Source organism: Lethenteron reissneri, chromosome 21, assembly GCF_015708825.2.
Source record: "Lethenteron reissneri isolate LAM-NWPU_2019-01 chromosome 21, ASM1570882v1, whole genome shotgun sequence".
NCBI classification, from domain to species: Eukaryota; Metazoa; Chordata; class Hyperoartia; order Petromyzontiformes; family Petromyzontidae; genus Lethenteron; species Lethenteron reissneri.
The window spans coordinates 20080403-20092915 of NC_083799.1; the positions used below are offsets into that span (position 1 = coordinate 20080403).

The 12513-nt window shown below is 47.3% G+C and overlaps 1 protein-coding gene across 2 annotated transcripts in view; it reads left to right on the forward strand.

The window, feature by feature from the left end:
- Positions 1-6183: 6183 nt before the first annotated feature.
- LOC133345368 (BMP and activin membrane-bound inhibitor homolog) overlaps positions 6184-12513 on the forward strand; it is a 28717-nt gene continuing 22387 nt past the window's right edge. For both annotated transcript variants that reach the window (XM_061556065.1, XM_061556066.1), the window contains exon 1: positions 6184-6936. In XM_061556065.1, the coding sequence (XP_061412049.1) occupies positions 6861-6936 (76 nt within the window). In that variant the 5' untranslated portion in view covers positions 6184-6860. The remainder of the gene's footprint in view (positions 6937-12513) is intronic.

Here is a 12513-nt window from a genome sequence, read left to right on the forward strand (position 1 = left end):
CATGACAAGAGGTGCGTGTTTCATTGCGTGAGTGTTTGTGAGTGGTCGTGTAGCTGCGCAACGAACCCGGTGACCCGAGTTCGATTCCCGCTGACAGCAAACACCAGTGGCGCTTATCTGAACCGGTCATGGACCTCTCATAGGTCGACTCAGCCTCAAATGAGTACCTGGTGTGGCGTGTACACATCAGCACGGGGAGAGGAATGAGCGTCTGGGCGTCGTGTGGATACCCACTGCCTTTTTGTGCCGTGCCGGCCTCCATAGGTGCTTACAAACAGTCCTTACCCCAAAAGTCTGGTTCAGGCTATACGGGGGGATCTGTGTTGGAAGCAGCAGTGGAGAGGTGAGCACGCTGCGCTACGAAACCCGGCGACCTGAGTTCGATCCCCAGGACCAGTTGCAATTACAGGAAGTCCTCGACTTGCGAACGCCCGACACGAACACGCGTACTTATGAACGAACTTCCATAAGATAAATTTCGATTTAAAGCTTTCGTGTCTGCAGGGATTCATCTTCTTGGTTCTTTCGGTAAAGTCACGTAGAAGGGAAATAATAAAATAATAAAAATAAACATAATGTCGGGAAGACAGCGCCTGAATGTCTTCCCGACAGACCTGTTCTTCACCTGAGGACGGCTGCTTGCGTTGTGGCCGAAACGTCGTGAGAATTATTTTATTATGTTTTATTTTTATTATTTTATTATTTCCCTTCTACGTGACTTTACCGAAATAACCAAGAAGATGAATACCATAAGATATTTATGTTTTTTTTAACCATCCGATTTGTGAACGCGAACTCGCACATGCGACCTGAACCGCGGTGACTATATCGTTCATTGCAGCGGTCCTCCGCGAGATGTAACGAGTCCCAGCGTCCCGCGTGTGGAGCGGTAGCGCAATGGTTAGTGCCCCGCGCGAGTTGGATGCCCGCTCACGACCAACGCCCTATACGTCGTGCAGGCCTTCATAGGTGCTCCCTAACAGCACTTGTCCCCAAGCAGCCTGTTAAGGCGACGTGGGGCGGCACGGTGTCTTTGTGTGCGTGTGTTGGTTGATGCCAAGGCGCTGCAGCCTCGTGTGACGCCGCCACCGCGCCCAGGTGTGTAACTGCAGGCGAGGCGTCACGCCCCGGGTGGCCGAGCAAAAGTATGAGCTGTACAGAGCGACAGGCAAGCAGTAAGTCATCATTATCTGTCTATCCACTCCTGGGTGAAGGCCTCCCACCCACACCGTCGCCACCCCCCCCCCCCCCCCGACAATCCAGCACCACGACCGTCCCATCTCAATCCTCCTGCACCTTGAACTTATGAAATCAATAACGCTCAGGTGAGAATTGACTCGGTACATTGTCAGGCACAAATTATGCCTTTGTAGACGCGACGATATTGTCGGGTGGAGGAGGATGTTGGCAAGGGTTTGGGCATAAAACTACTTGCGTGCCTAATCCAGACACATAAGAATCATTGATACTGGCAACGATTACGCACATTGCGTATTTGGGGAGTGTGTGGGGGAGCGGTAGTGTTGCAGTTAACGCACCGCACTGCGAAGCCGGCGACCCGAGTTCGATTCTCGCTCACAACCAACACCAGTGAGGATTATCTGAACCGATCCTGGACCTTCTGCAGGTCGACTCAGCCTCAAATGATTAGCTTGTGCGATAATGTAAATATCGCCACTAGGGAGACAAAGGCGGCCGGACGCGGTGCTGGACACCCACGCCTTCGTGTGTCGTTCCGGCCTTCATAAATGCTCGTCGCTATCAGCACTTGCCCCACCACTGTGTTGAGTACACGGGGGGGGGGGTCTTCGTGTTCAACGTGACGTTGTTAACGCTCCTCTCAATTTGAATGAGTGCGCTCTCTCTCGCAGAACGTGTCGGAGCGTGCAACGTGTAACGAATTCTTTTGTGTGTGTGTGGATGAGACGGGTGTAAGAGGCAGGTACACGGGGGGGGGGGGGAGGAGGAAATGCGTACCGTGTGGAGTGACTCGCTAGCCTGGAGGAAAATAAAGCAGTGTACTTCAGTGCAAGGCCCGCAGGCCACTAGCGGCCCCTGGTGGCCTTTAGTGCGGCCCCTGGCGTGCGTCCTCCGACAAAACACAGTGATATGTTCCGTCCAGAGCACGTGTGATGATCCCGGGAGGCACATTTGACTGCAGTGCTCTCTGTGTGACAATGCTGCTGTTGCGACGCGGAAAACTCAGCCGGCATTGCGGGGGTGATGCACGCGCGTGTGCGCTCCGCGGTGCACAGGTGCAGCAGACGCGCGCCCACAAATAATTGCCGCTGTCGGCAACGGAGCACTTGCGGGCAGCGGGCAAGTAGCGACTGGCGAATGAGTATCTTTACGTATGTGTGTGTGTGTTGTTTTTTAAATACTGCAATTGAAACTAAGATTTGCTGGCTGGCTGGCGGGAGAACTATAGATGGATGTAATGCCGATTTGAATGAGCGGAGATCGACAGCATGGTGACCGTGATGAAAACTCGCAACCCGATTGTGACTCACAATCTGACAACAGCTCTCCGCGGTTTGTTGTGCAAATCCAACTTTTCATAAAATCCACTGCTGGATGAGAACGGCATCCCCCCGGCGTGCGCACCCGTGGGGGCTATTTGACGATGCTTCATCGCGAAGATCGCTTGAAGGCAGGAAGCAAACACGTGGAAGCATCCAAAATACGTGGATTATTCTACGTGATTACGTGCCTACGTGTTAAACTGACGTTGACGCATATATATACAGTACAACAATTTATTTTGTTGCACTGCCGTCTGATGCAAACAACGTCGCCCAGTAACTGAAAACGTCTGTCATGCGTGGTGGCCGCCCATCCAAACATTATCCAGGTACAAGTCTGCTTATCTTCCGAGATGTGACGAGATAGGGCGCATTCCGTATGATTTGGTTATATGTAAATATGATTATCTGCAACGTATATAGTATACACCTAGTTACTTATGTCATGTTAACCCCACGTTTAATCGTGAAAGGCATGACTTTATCCATTATATCATGCCCTGAGAAATGTCCACATAATAAGCCAATTCGTTGAGCTATCATTTGGGAAAATTGCTGTATAGATCATTGAGCCTTAACTGGTAAAATAAAAAGTTTAGTTTAATTTTAGACCATATCGTGTCATATTACCGTTGCATTGCTGCCTAGGGCGACGCTATAACTTCATTTCCTGGCCACCATGGCATTAAATTAACACTGTCATTCATGTATTTTCAAACCACACCCTCAATAACAGGCGGTTGCAACATTCAATGACAAGTAAAGTTGTGATCCTGATCAGGTTTTCTTTGAATGCGAACGTATGCCGCGTCCGTATATCGTCATTCTTGCCTCTAAACATAATGAATGACTCTCCAAATATGAATGGGGGCGGGGGGGGGGAAACAGATCTCGTCTGTGGTCTGAGTTACTCGTCTATTAGTCACTGGCGTCATACGCGAGGAATTGTCAAATAAACTGATAACACTCATAATGTGGAGGACATCCGCCCAAGAGATGGAGCGATGAAATCAGCTCGCGTGCAGGTGCTAGGCGGATTATAACATCGCATGATCGTGAGTAGCGGCGGCATCTTGGTGAGGCCTTCATCCAGCAGTAGATTTACCATGGCTAAAGACAAAACTTAAAATGTCACCTTATTGTTTAACGTAGTAATCTCTGGAATCAGGAACTCTCATGATGATGATTATTATTACTACTACACGATATTGTACGTTTACACCCCGATTGGCTGGTCGATTCAGTCCATCCCCTCTCTATCACTTTGAGGCCGTCCATAAATGACGTCACGCACCTGGGGGGGGGGTCAGACATTTGTTACGATGTGTGACGATGGGGGGGGGGGGGGTGAGAAATGTGACGTCACGTAAAAATGCGCAACTTTAAATAAATATAGACAAAACGTTCGACTTAATTAAATAGACTTTTTGATAAATGTCTTCTCCTACAACATCAGAATGCAACGCCACATTAAATACGCACTACAATGACAATAGTTTAAAGCGATTTGAAGCATGTTTTTTTTGGGGGGGGGGCAGAGCTTTGTGACGTCATTTGAGGGGGGGTCTGACTTTTTGTGACGCCGTGTGACGAAGGGGGGGGGGGGGTCAAAAATCGTCCAAAATCGCGTGACGTCATTTATGGACGGCCCCTTTGCCGCAAGTCAACAGCGATTGTCCATCGGCATGCCTGGCCATCATCGCCATCGGAATGTGGAACACAGACGGTCGACGAGCCGAGTTACGCTCACGTATTGCTAGAAACAGGGGGCGATAAAGTAACGACGAGTAACTGTAGAGTTCCCTTTTTAGCGTCGTGTTCTCAAAACGTGCAGATTTAGGGTTTTAGTGTTTGAATGCACACCCCCCCCCCCCTTTTCCCTGCACATCGGATCATAATTCTGTGAAACGAAATACCGTGCAGATTTCACTGAAGTTACGGTTACGATTGCTATCTTGATTTGAAGCTTTCGTGACTGCAGGAATCCATACTCTTTGGTTCTTTCGGTAAAGTCACGTCGGTAGAAAAAATAATAATATAGATCACGACGTTTCGATCGCCACACAAGCAATCGTCTTCAGGTGGGAGAGATTGCTCGTGTGGCGATCGAAACGTCGTGATCTATTATTATTCTTTCTACCTACACGTGACTTTACCGTAAGATTCCGATGTTCTACAATTGTCGTCTCAGTGTTAACGACGAATCTTTGGTAAAGAGTTACGCTTTGACCCATTCCTTTTTTTAAATTCTTTATATTAAATTCGCTTGCTTGCTTGCTTGCGTGCTTGCGTGCTTGCTTGCTTACGACCGTGCAAATCTTTCGGTCGTTTTTTAACCCACTTCCCGTGATCCAATCGAGCTGACATTTTCCACACAGACTCGTTGTGCGTGACAATTAATTTTCGTGAAAAAAAATTCCAAAATGTTACACTGTTTATGGAATTTTTTTAAATATTTAATTGCCAATTGCTTAATGCTGGCAGACAATCATCTGACCCATAGGTGGCAGCCATCTCAAGCCAGAGGACGAGAGGACTCTAGCCGCCACGCATATAAAGGATTTAGAGTGAAAAACTTTGTTTTTACGGGTTAATTTTTATCATACCGCATCCTACACACACACACAACTCACGATGCATACAAAGATCCCCCCCCCGTATAGCAACTACGCCCGGCCGCCTGTATCTCTGTCTCCCCGACAGACCTGGTCTTCACCTGAGGACGGCTGCTTGCGTTGTGGCCGAAACGTCGTGAGAATTATTTTATTATGTTTTATTTTTATTATTTTATTATTTCCCTTCTACGTGACTTTACCGAAAGAACCAAAAAGATGTAACCCTAGTAGCATTCCCAGTGCATCGGAACCCTTCAACTGTTTCTTTCAGAACCGATTCATGATTCTCTCCCTTCTCTTCCACGCTCTCAGCTGGGCACCCACTAGTGTGTGTGTGTGTGTATGGGGGGGGGGGGCAACGCGGCGACCCGAATTCAATTCCAGCTCACGGCCAACACCAGTGACGATTATCTGAACCGGTCCTGCCCCCTCCCCCTAGGTCGACTCAGCCTCAAATGAGTACCTGGTGTGGTGCGCGAAAAAAAATATCGCCACTCGGGGGAGACAAAGGCGGTCGGGCGTGGTGCTGGCCACCCCCGCGTTGTACCGTTCCCGTCTTCATTCGGTGCTCGCTGACATCCCTTGCCCCCACAGCATGGAAAGGCTCACGGCCAACACCAGTGACGATTATCTGAACCGGTCCTGCCCCCTCCCCCTAGGTCGACTCAGCCTCAAATGAGTACCTGGTGTGGTGCGCGAAAAAAAATATCGCCACTCGGGGGAGACAAAGGCGGTCGGGCGTGGTGCTGGCCACCCCCGCGTTGTACCGTTCCCGTCTTCATTCGGTGCTCGCTGACATCCCTTGCCCCCACAGCCTGGAAAGGCTATACGGGGATGGGGTGGGGGGGGAGGACCTTTGTCTTTGTGCAACGCGCACAGCCAAAACTAGTGCCCTCTCCCCCCTTACACCCCTTGCAGCCATCCCAACCCCCAACCCTGTTCTCCCAGCCAACAGAGCCCAACTTCACATCCCTTTACCCTACCCCCCAAATGCGCGCTTCTGCTTAACTCGTGCATCCAACAGCATTGGCGGCGGCGGTGGCGTCAGCCCGCATTTCGCCCGGAGCGTTAAGCGCATGCGTTGGTCGGGCAGGCTCTCTCTATATATGTGTGTGTTGTGCTGTACACGCATAGACACGGAGAGGCACACACACACACATATATATAGACGTGCAGGGAACTAACTCGATGTGTGTATATATTAGCGGAACTATATGTAAGTGAGCGCTGCCACAAAGGCTGGAAAAAGGAGCGCAACGAATTCGTAGGCTCCGCTCTGCACGGGCGTCATAGGAGGCTGTCAGCTGCTATACACACACACACTATACACACACATGCTGTGTATATATAGTGTGTGTGTATATAGTGTCTGTCTGCACGCATAGTACGCGTGTCGACAAATGAATGCGCTGTCTATGAGAAGTCGCGGGGAAAGGAGGGCGCGGGTCGGGGGGCGCGTTTTTGTATTTATCACGGAGTTTGAAAGTGGCGTGTTGTTAGTTCAGTTTCAGCAAGCCACGCTTTCGCGCAATCACGGCAGAGTTCGTGCGGGGAGCCTCTAAACGCCCGGCCGGCCAGGGCTGTACGCGTGTATCGTCATCAGCTGGGCTCAGGAGGAGGAATACGCTGCGGGTAGATCGGGACGTTGCTATCTCTCACGCTTCTGTGTCGACTCCGAGGCGCGGAGAGCCAGCCGTGAGCGCTCTACGCGGAGGCCGCCGCAATGGAGCGACTGCTTGGGTTCTGCTACGTCTGGCTGCATCTGGATGTGTTCACCCTCCTCCTGGCCGCGACTAAAGGTACCGCAACAAGTACCGAGCGCGCACGTGCAGCTCCGCGTGCATTCTCTGTGGGCAGCGGTGGTGCAGCGCTTCGAATAGCCGGCCACCCGAGTTCGATTCCCAGCCACGGCGAATGATACCTGGCCGTGCCTGCGCCTCTCCATGGTCGGCGTTGTCCTTTCACGAGTGTCTGGGTGGTTTGTTTATAACATCACCACTAGGGAGACAAAGTCGGCCGCGGTGTGGTTCTGACCCACATTGCGTCCCCTCGTGCGCCGTGAATAGGTGCTACCGAACATTACTAGCGCAACAGGCTGTGTAGGCTATGCCGGTGGTGTCTTTGTGACACGATATGAGACGCAGTCATACAAAATCCAGGTACCACACCAGTATATACAACAGGGATCTGTTGCGTCTGTGTTTGAATGTGAACTCGATCATCCTTCGGTTGACTCGGCATTGCATCTAAAGTGCCTGCTGCAGCAGTAGTAGTGTCATGGGCATCGGCGCTGTTGAAGTATGAGTTGGCAGCCGTGTTCCCCTTATTCATAGATGCTCGCTGACAGCTGCTGTCTAACAATCTAGTGGCTGAAAATGAGCTGTCATGCAGCACAGTACTCACTTCCGTGCTTGTTGGTGACTTTAGTTCTCTGTGTATATATGCGGTTCCGCGGATGTGCGCTTAAGAGTGCATAGTAATGTATTCTAGACACCGATTGAAATACACTGTGCTAAAATAAAATACAAACCCTATCCAAAATGCGTCAGTGGCGAAGCTTCACTCGCCTGTGTCGTGAGGTCTGGTCAATCAATAGCACCCACGATCGACATGTTTTGGGCAGCCTTCATGCAACAGTGGATTTATAGAAGATTGCAAACGTTACGATTAATTTGTCTGCACATGACTCGTGTTTAGAAAAGAGTTCAGATTTTGTGGGTAACTTAGTGAAATGTGTCATTTTAGGGATCGGGTTAGTATTAGGTGCGGGTTTTAATGGTAAGAGTAGCGTTTATGCAAATACAACTCTTATTCTATTATTAATTCTACTCCGAGAGATTAGTCTCAGTGCGTTGTCATCTGGTCATGATGTATTGTTAAGGAAGTCATTTGTACAGACTATGAAATGATTAGAAATACTCCGATGACTGAACCGGTGTTTTAGTGGGTCGTTGGATCATGTGCAATGCAGTTTGTCTCAGTGTCATCTTCCAAAGAAAAAGATGTACATGTCCATTTTTTTAAAATCATGTGTGGGATGCACTTTGTTTACTTACTCATCGCATGGGTATGCCAACATTAGCAAGTGTAAAATATACGAAAATCACTGACAATAAAGTTGCCTTAAAATGCTATTTTGTTATTTGATTTTGAATTAATAATGACAGCACAACCATTTTACATTTATAATTTTCTATCATAATCAAGTGACTTTTTAGGAATATCAATATTACATAGTCCAAAAATAGCTCAAATAATCCTGAATATATAAAATGTTCAACAATTGATTGTACTTTAACGCATTGACGAACAAAAGTTGTATTTTTTTAACATATCGAGTGCTACTAATGTACATGAACAAGAGGCGCTGCATTTACGATGCAGCGTATACAGTACGACCTTTTTCTCGGAAGTCAACAGTGGTGTGGCTCTGGATGGAATGGACCTTGCCATGTGAAGGTGGAGTTTCAATCACAGGCTCAGGACTGTCAAAGGAGATGAGCACCATCGGTTTATGCAGCGACACGTTGCCTTGACTTTGATACTATTGTGCTGTACATCCTCTAGATTGATTATTGGGACAGTGCGTTCAAAATAACTTCATGATTTAATGCATCACAGGGTCAATTTGTCTTCCACTCATGTTAATATACTAAGAAAAATAGTATACTAATAATGTCCATAGCAAGGAGTAATTCCTGCAGTCACGAAAGCTTCGAATCTAGTTTGAAACACCTCTACGGGGAGGGTTTGCCGTGCTTGTTTGTTTCACACTTAACTTCAAATTTAGCAATCTTTGGAAGAACGTAATCAACCAGGCTATGCGTTAACTGTGTGGTAACCGACTATCTGTGTTGCATTGCATTCCACTTCATAACTTTACTAAATTAGCATTCTACCGTGCTTGTTTATGGGTCCATTCTCTCCTCCGGCCGCTATGGGCAGTAATTCCACACAACTCCCCCTCTGCCCCCCCCCCCTCTCTATTTAAGGCCTCGACACAGAGACGTCTTTCTTTGTGCCTATGTGTGTGTCTCTCTCTCTGTTTGTCTCTGTGTGAGTCTCTCCCTGCTTGTGTCTGTGTGTCTCCGTGTCTATGTTTGGTCTCTCTCTCAAATGTAGTAATCTTTGGATGAACGTAATCAACTAGGTGGGATGTTGACTGTTTTGTTGGCCGACTCTCTGTGTTGTATTGCACTATATTTCCAAGTTTACTATGTTTGTTTTCTCATTCATTTGTACCTAATGATGGTTGTTTGTGTTGCAATCGAAACGTCGTATTCGAATATTATTTTATTTTATTTATTTCTACGTGACATTACCGAAAGAACCAAAGAGTAATTCCTGCAGTCACGAAAGCTTCGAATCTAGTTTGTTATTCAATTACTTAAAGATTTTATTAAAAATCCAAAGTTTTTTCTCTCCACCTTTAAGTAATGCAAATTGTTGTAAAATCAATGCCCTGCGTTGTAGAGACAAAAACAGAGATTGATTGGCTCCGTGTTGTAATTGACAGCGGAACATTACATTGGCTTGGTGTCTCCTCCCTGCCGTGGCTCATTACGTTCTATGCCTGCATCGCTGCCCTTTGAAATGCAGGGGAGGTGTGCACTCTCAGCCCAGTCGATATCTTGCAGGGGCGTGTCTATAGTCTTCCCTCAATCAGCCTGGCTCCAGACGGGCTCTGTAATGTCTGGCCTGAAAATGTATGATATAGTACAGGAACAATAATAATAATAATGCCTGATCTGGTGATGCTTCTTCGTGACTCACAATTTGCGAGGTCGTGAGTTTAAATCCCAGCCGATGGTTGACTCGGCCTATAATCTCTCTGAGGTTGTCTATGGAGAAACCGTGGCAGACCCCTCCATAGTAATGTGGAATTTCCAACATCAGAATAGCTGCCTGTGAGGTTGAACAGTACTTGTTTATTTTAAAAAATATCAAAAAATAATTTCACAATACTGAAAATATTCCCCTCTCATCTGGTTGTCTAGACTTCAGCTTTAGGGAATTCTATCTGAGACACAAAAACACTTTTTACTTTTGTTGAGTGAGCCTGCCAGAGTGAATTTGAAACGGTCCCAATTCCAGACACTTTGCAGATGTCATCAGAGTGAATGAAGAGAGCTGTCGTTGGTGAGAGACACACAGCCGATTTCATGCTCTTTTGGAATGGTCTTAAAAGCTGCATTCATAAATACTGCAATGCTGCAGTGCACTGCATGTCAGAAATTACATTTTATTTCTAGCAAATTGTTTTATACTGTATTCACGTTTAACGATGTCTCAAGATGTGTGACAGATTAATGTGATGGCACAATATTTTAAAACATCAGGGCTAAGGCACGAATTGTTCACTCATGTAGAGTATATTGGAATAATATCCGTGGCAAAGTGCTCAACTCACAATTTAATGGTTGCAAAGTTCATTCCGGTTAGTGGCAGACTCAGCCCATTATCCCACCTAGGGTGATACAATTATTACTACTGTAGTGACTTCAACTGAGTCGCAGATGTATATTTGGAGGCAACACATTTATTTAACTCCAACACACGGGGTAACTTCCCCCTTAACAGAATAACAACCTGTGGTGGTGACCACCAGCCTAATTACACTAGTTACAACATAACTAGCTACTACGGACCGGGCCCAACAGTTCGGGTCCAGGTCCACGTGTTGGAGACTCGTTGAACGGAGAACGTAGATGAAGGTTTCTTTCAGGATGAACAACAACAACAACAACCCTGGTCCCTCTCGAGACCCGGCTTATATTCTCTGCGGCGTGGCTGGCTCTGCCCTTGGCCACGACCACCTTCCAGAATCCTCGGGCAGGATTTGGATCCCAACCATGTGACCCCCCTAGCCCCCACTCGGGGTCCCTTTGTAGACTTAACTGGTCACGTGTCCTCTCGGGTCAACCAGAGTGCCATGGCCTTTAGCAACTTCGTTCCTACGGCCAGCACTCCCACACCCTGTCCTGTAGGGCTGGCACTGCACGCCAAGCATGGTGCCATCTAGCGCTATCAATCAGCGCTCACCGGGCCCCTATAGGGCCGGTACTACACTCACACCCTTGTGTTATCCGCGATTTCGTTACACCGCACGCCGTGCCTCTCTAGGGCCGGCACTGCACAGTGACATCCCAGAATGTGTTAGATTGTCAGGATTCAGTCGGAAGCAGATCTACTCTCGTGTGAAAAGGTAGCTAAAGGAACAAGTTATAATCAGACGCAGCCCATTGGAATAATGTTTGTTCATCGAGTACTCAACGTCCCCGCAATCAAATTAGTGCTTGGCATTGCTCATCTGTCACCGTTGGTAGAAAGTCCATGTTTCTATGGCGGGGAATATTGTGTGGGCTATTTTATACCAATCGAGTTTGTTTTTCTGGTTGGTTAAGTTGAAAATGGACCTGCGCTGGATGCTCAGTGCTGGTGACTTTTTGTCCTTGTGTCGGGAGCTTTAATTGCCGGTTGGATTGGAAGCCTATTCAGATATCGGCTTCAGTGGTTTAGCTTTTGGGATCGCTATTATCTTTACGGATACGATTCTTGACAGCATGCTATTCATTCTGAATAGCATATACAGTACATAGTACACGCACATTGCCAGCAATGTTTGGGTGGGGTGGTAATAACTTTGTAATCTCAACAGATTTTTTTTTTACCAAACTCTTTCTAAAGTGCAGGGGTTAGTGTAGCCATAAAGTCTCCATGTAAACACGTGCGGTGGTGCTTATTTCCCTAGGCATCCCTGAGTCAGCTGTGTAAATTCCACATTTTGTCTACTTTTATCTTTGTTTTACAGTACTCATTGGGTGTATCTCATCAGAACCAATATATCATCTTTCGAGTGAATTATTTACTGCGTAAATGTAGAATATGGCAAATTCAGCCATTTTATATGGCCCAGATGAATTTTGAGCTTACAAAATTACCTTATGATGGAATGTAGTTACGACTTTTGCCATTGGGATTAATGAGAGGACCTAATTTCTCCACACTGGTCAGTGCCGGTTGGTGAGGGGGGAAGGAATCAGGACCAGTTCTGATATTACTTTTCATCCTCGCAGCAGCTGCTTTTGGCAGCTGGTCGAACAAAGGCGGTCACTGCATCGCCCGCTTTCAGATGCGCTTCTGCGGCCATCTGAAACGCTCTTCCTTCCGATATTAGGAAGCTTCTGGAGCTATGAACTTTGAAATCCAGATTGAAAATAAATTTTTTACAACTGCTTTTTGTGTTTAGTTTGTTGGCCTTTCCCCACATCTCCGATTAGCACGGTTGGCTACGTACGGTGTGAAAAAAGTTCAAAATACATGCATACATTGATACTGATTTTAGCCATGGCTTGACATCGACTTTGAATCACCAT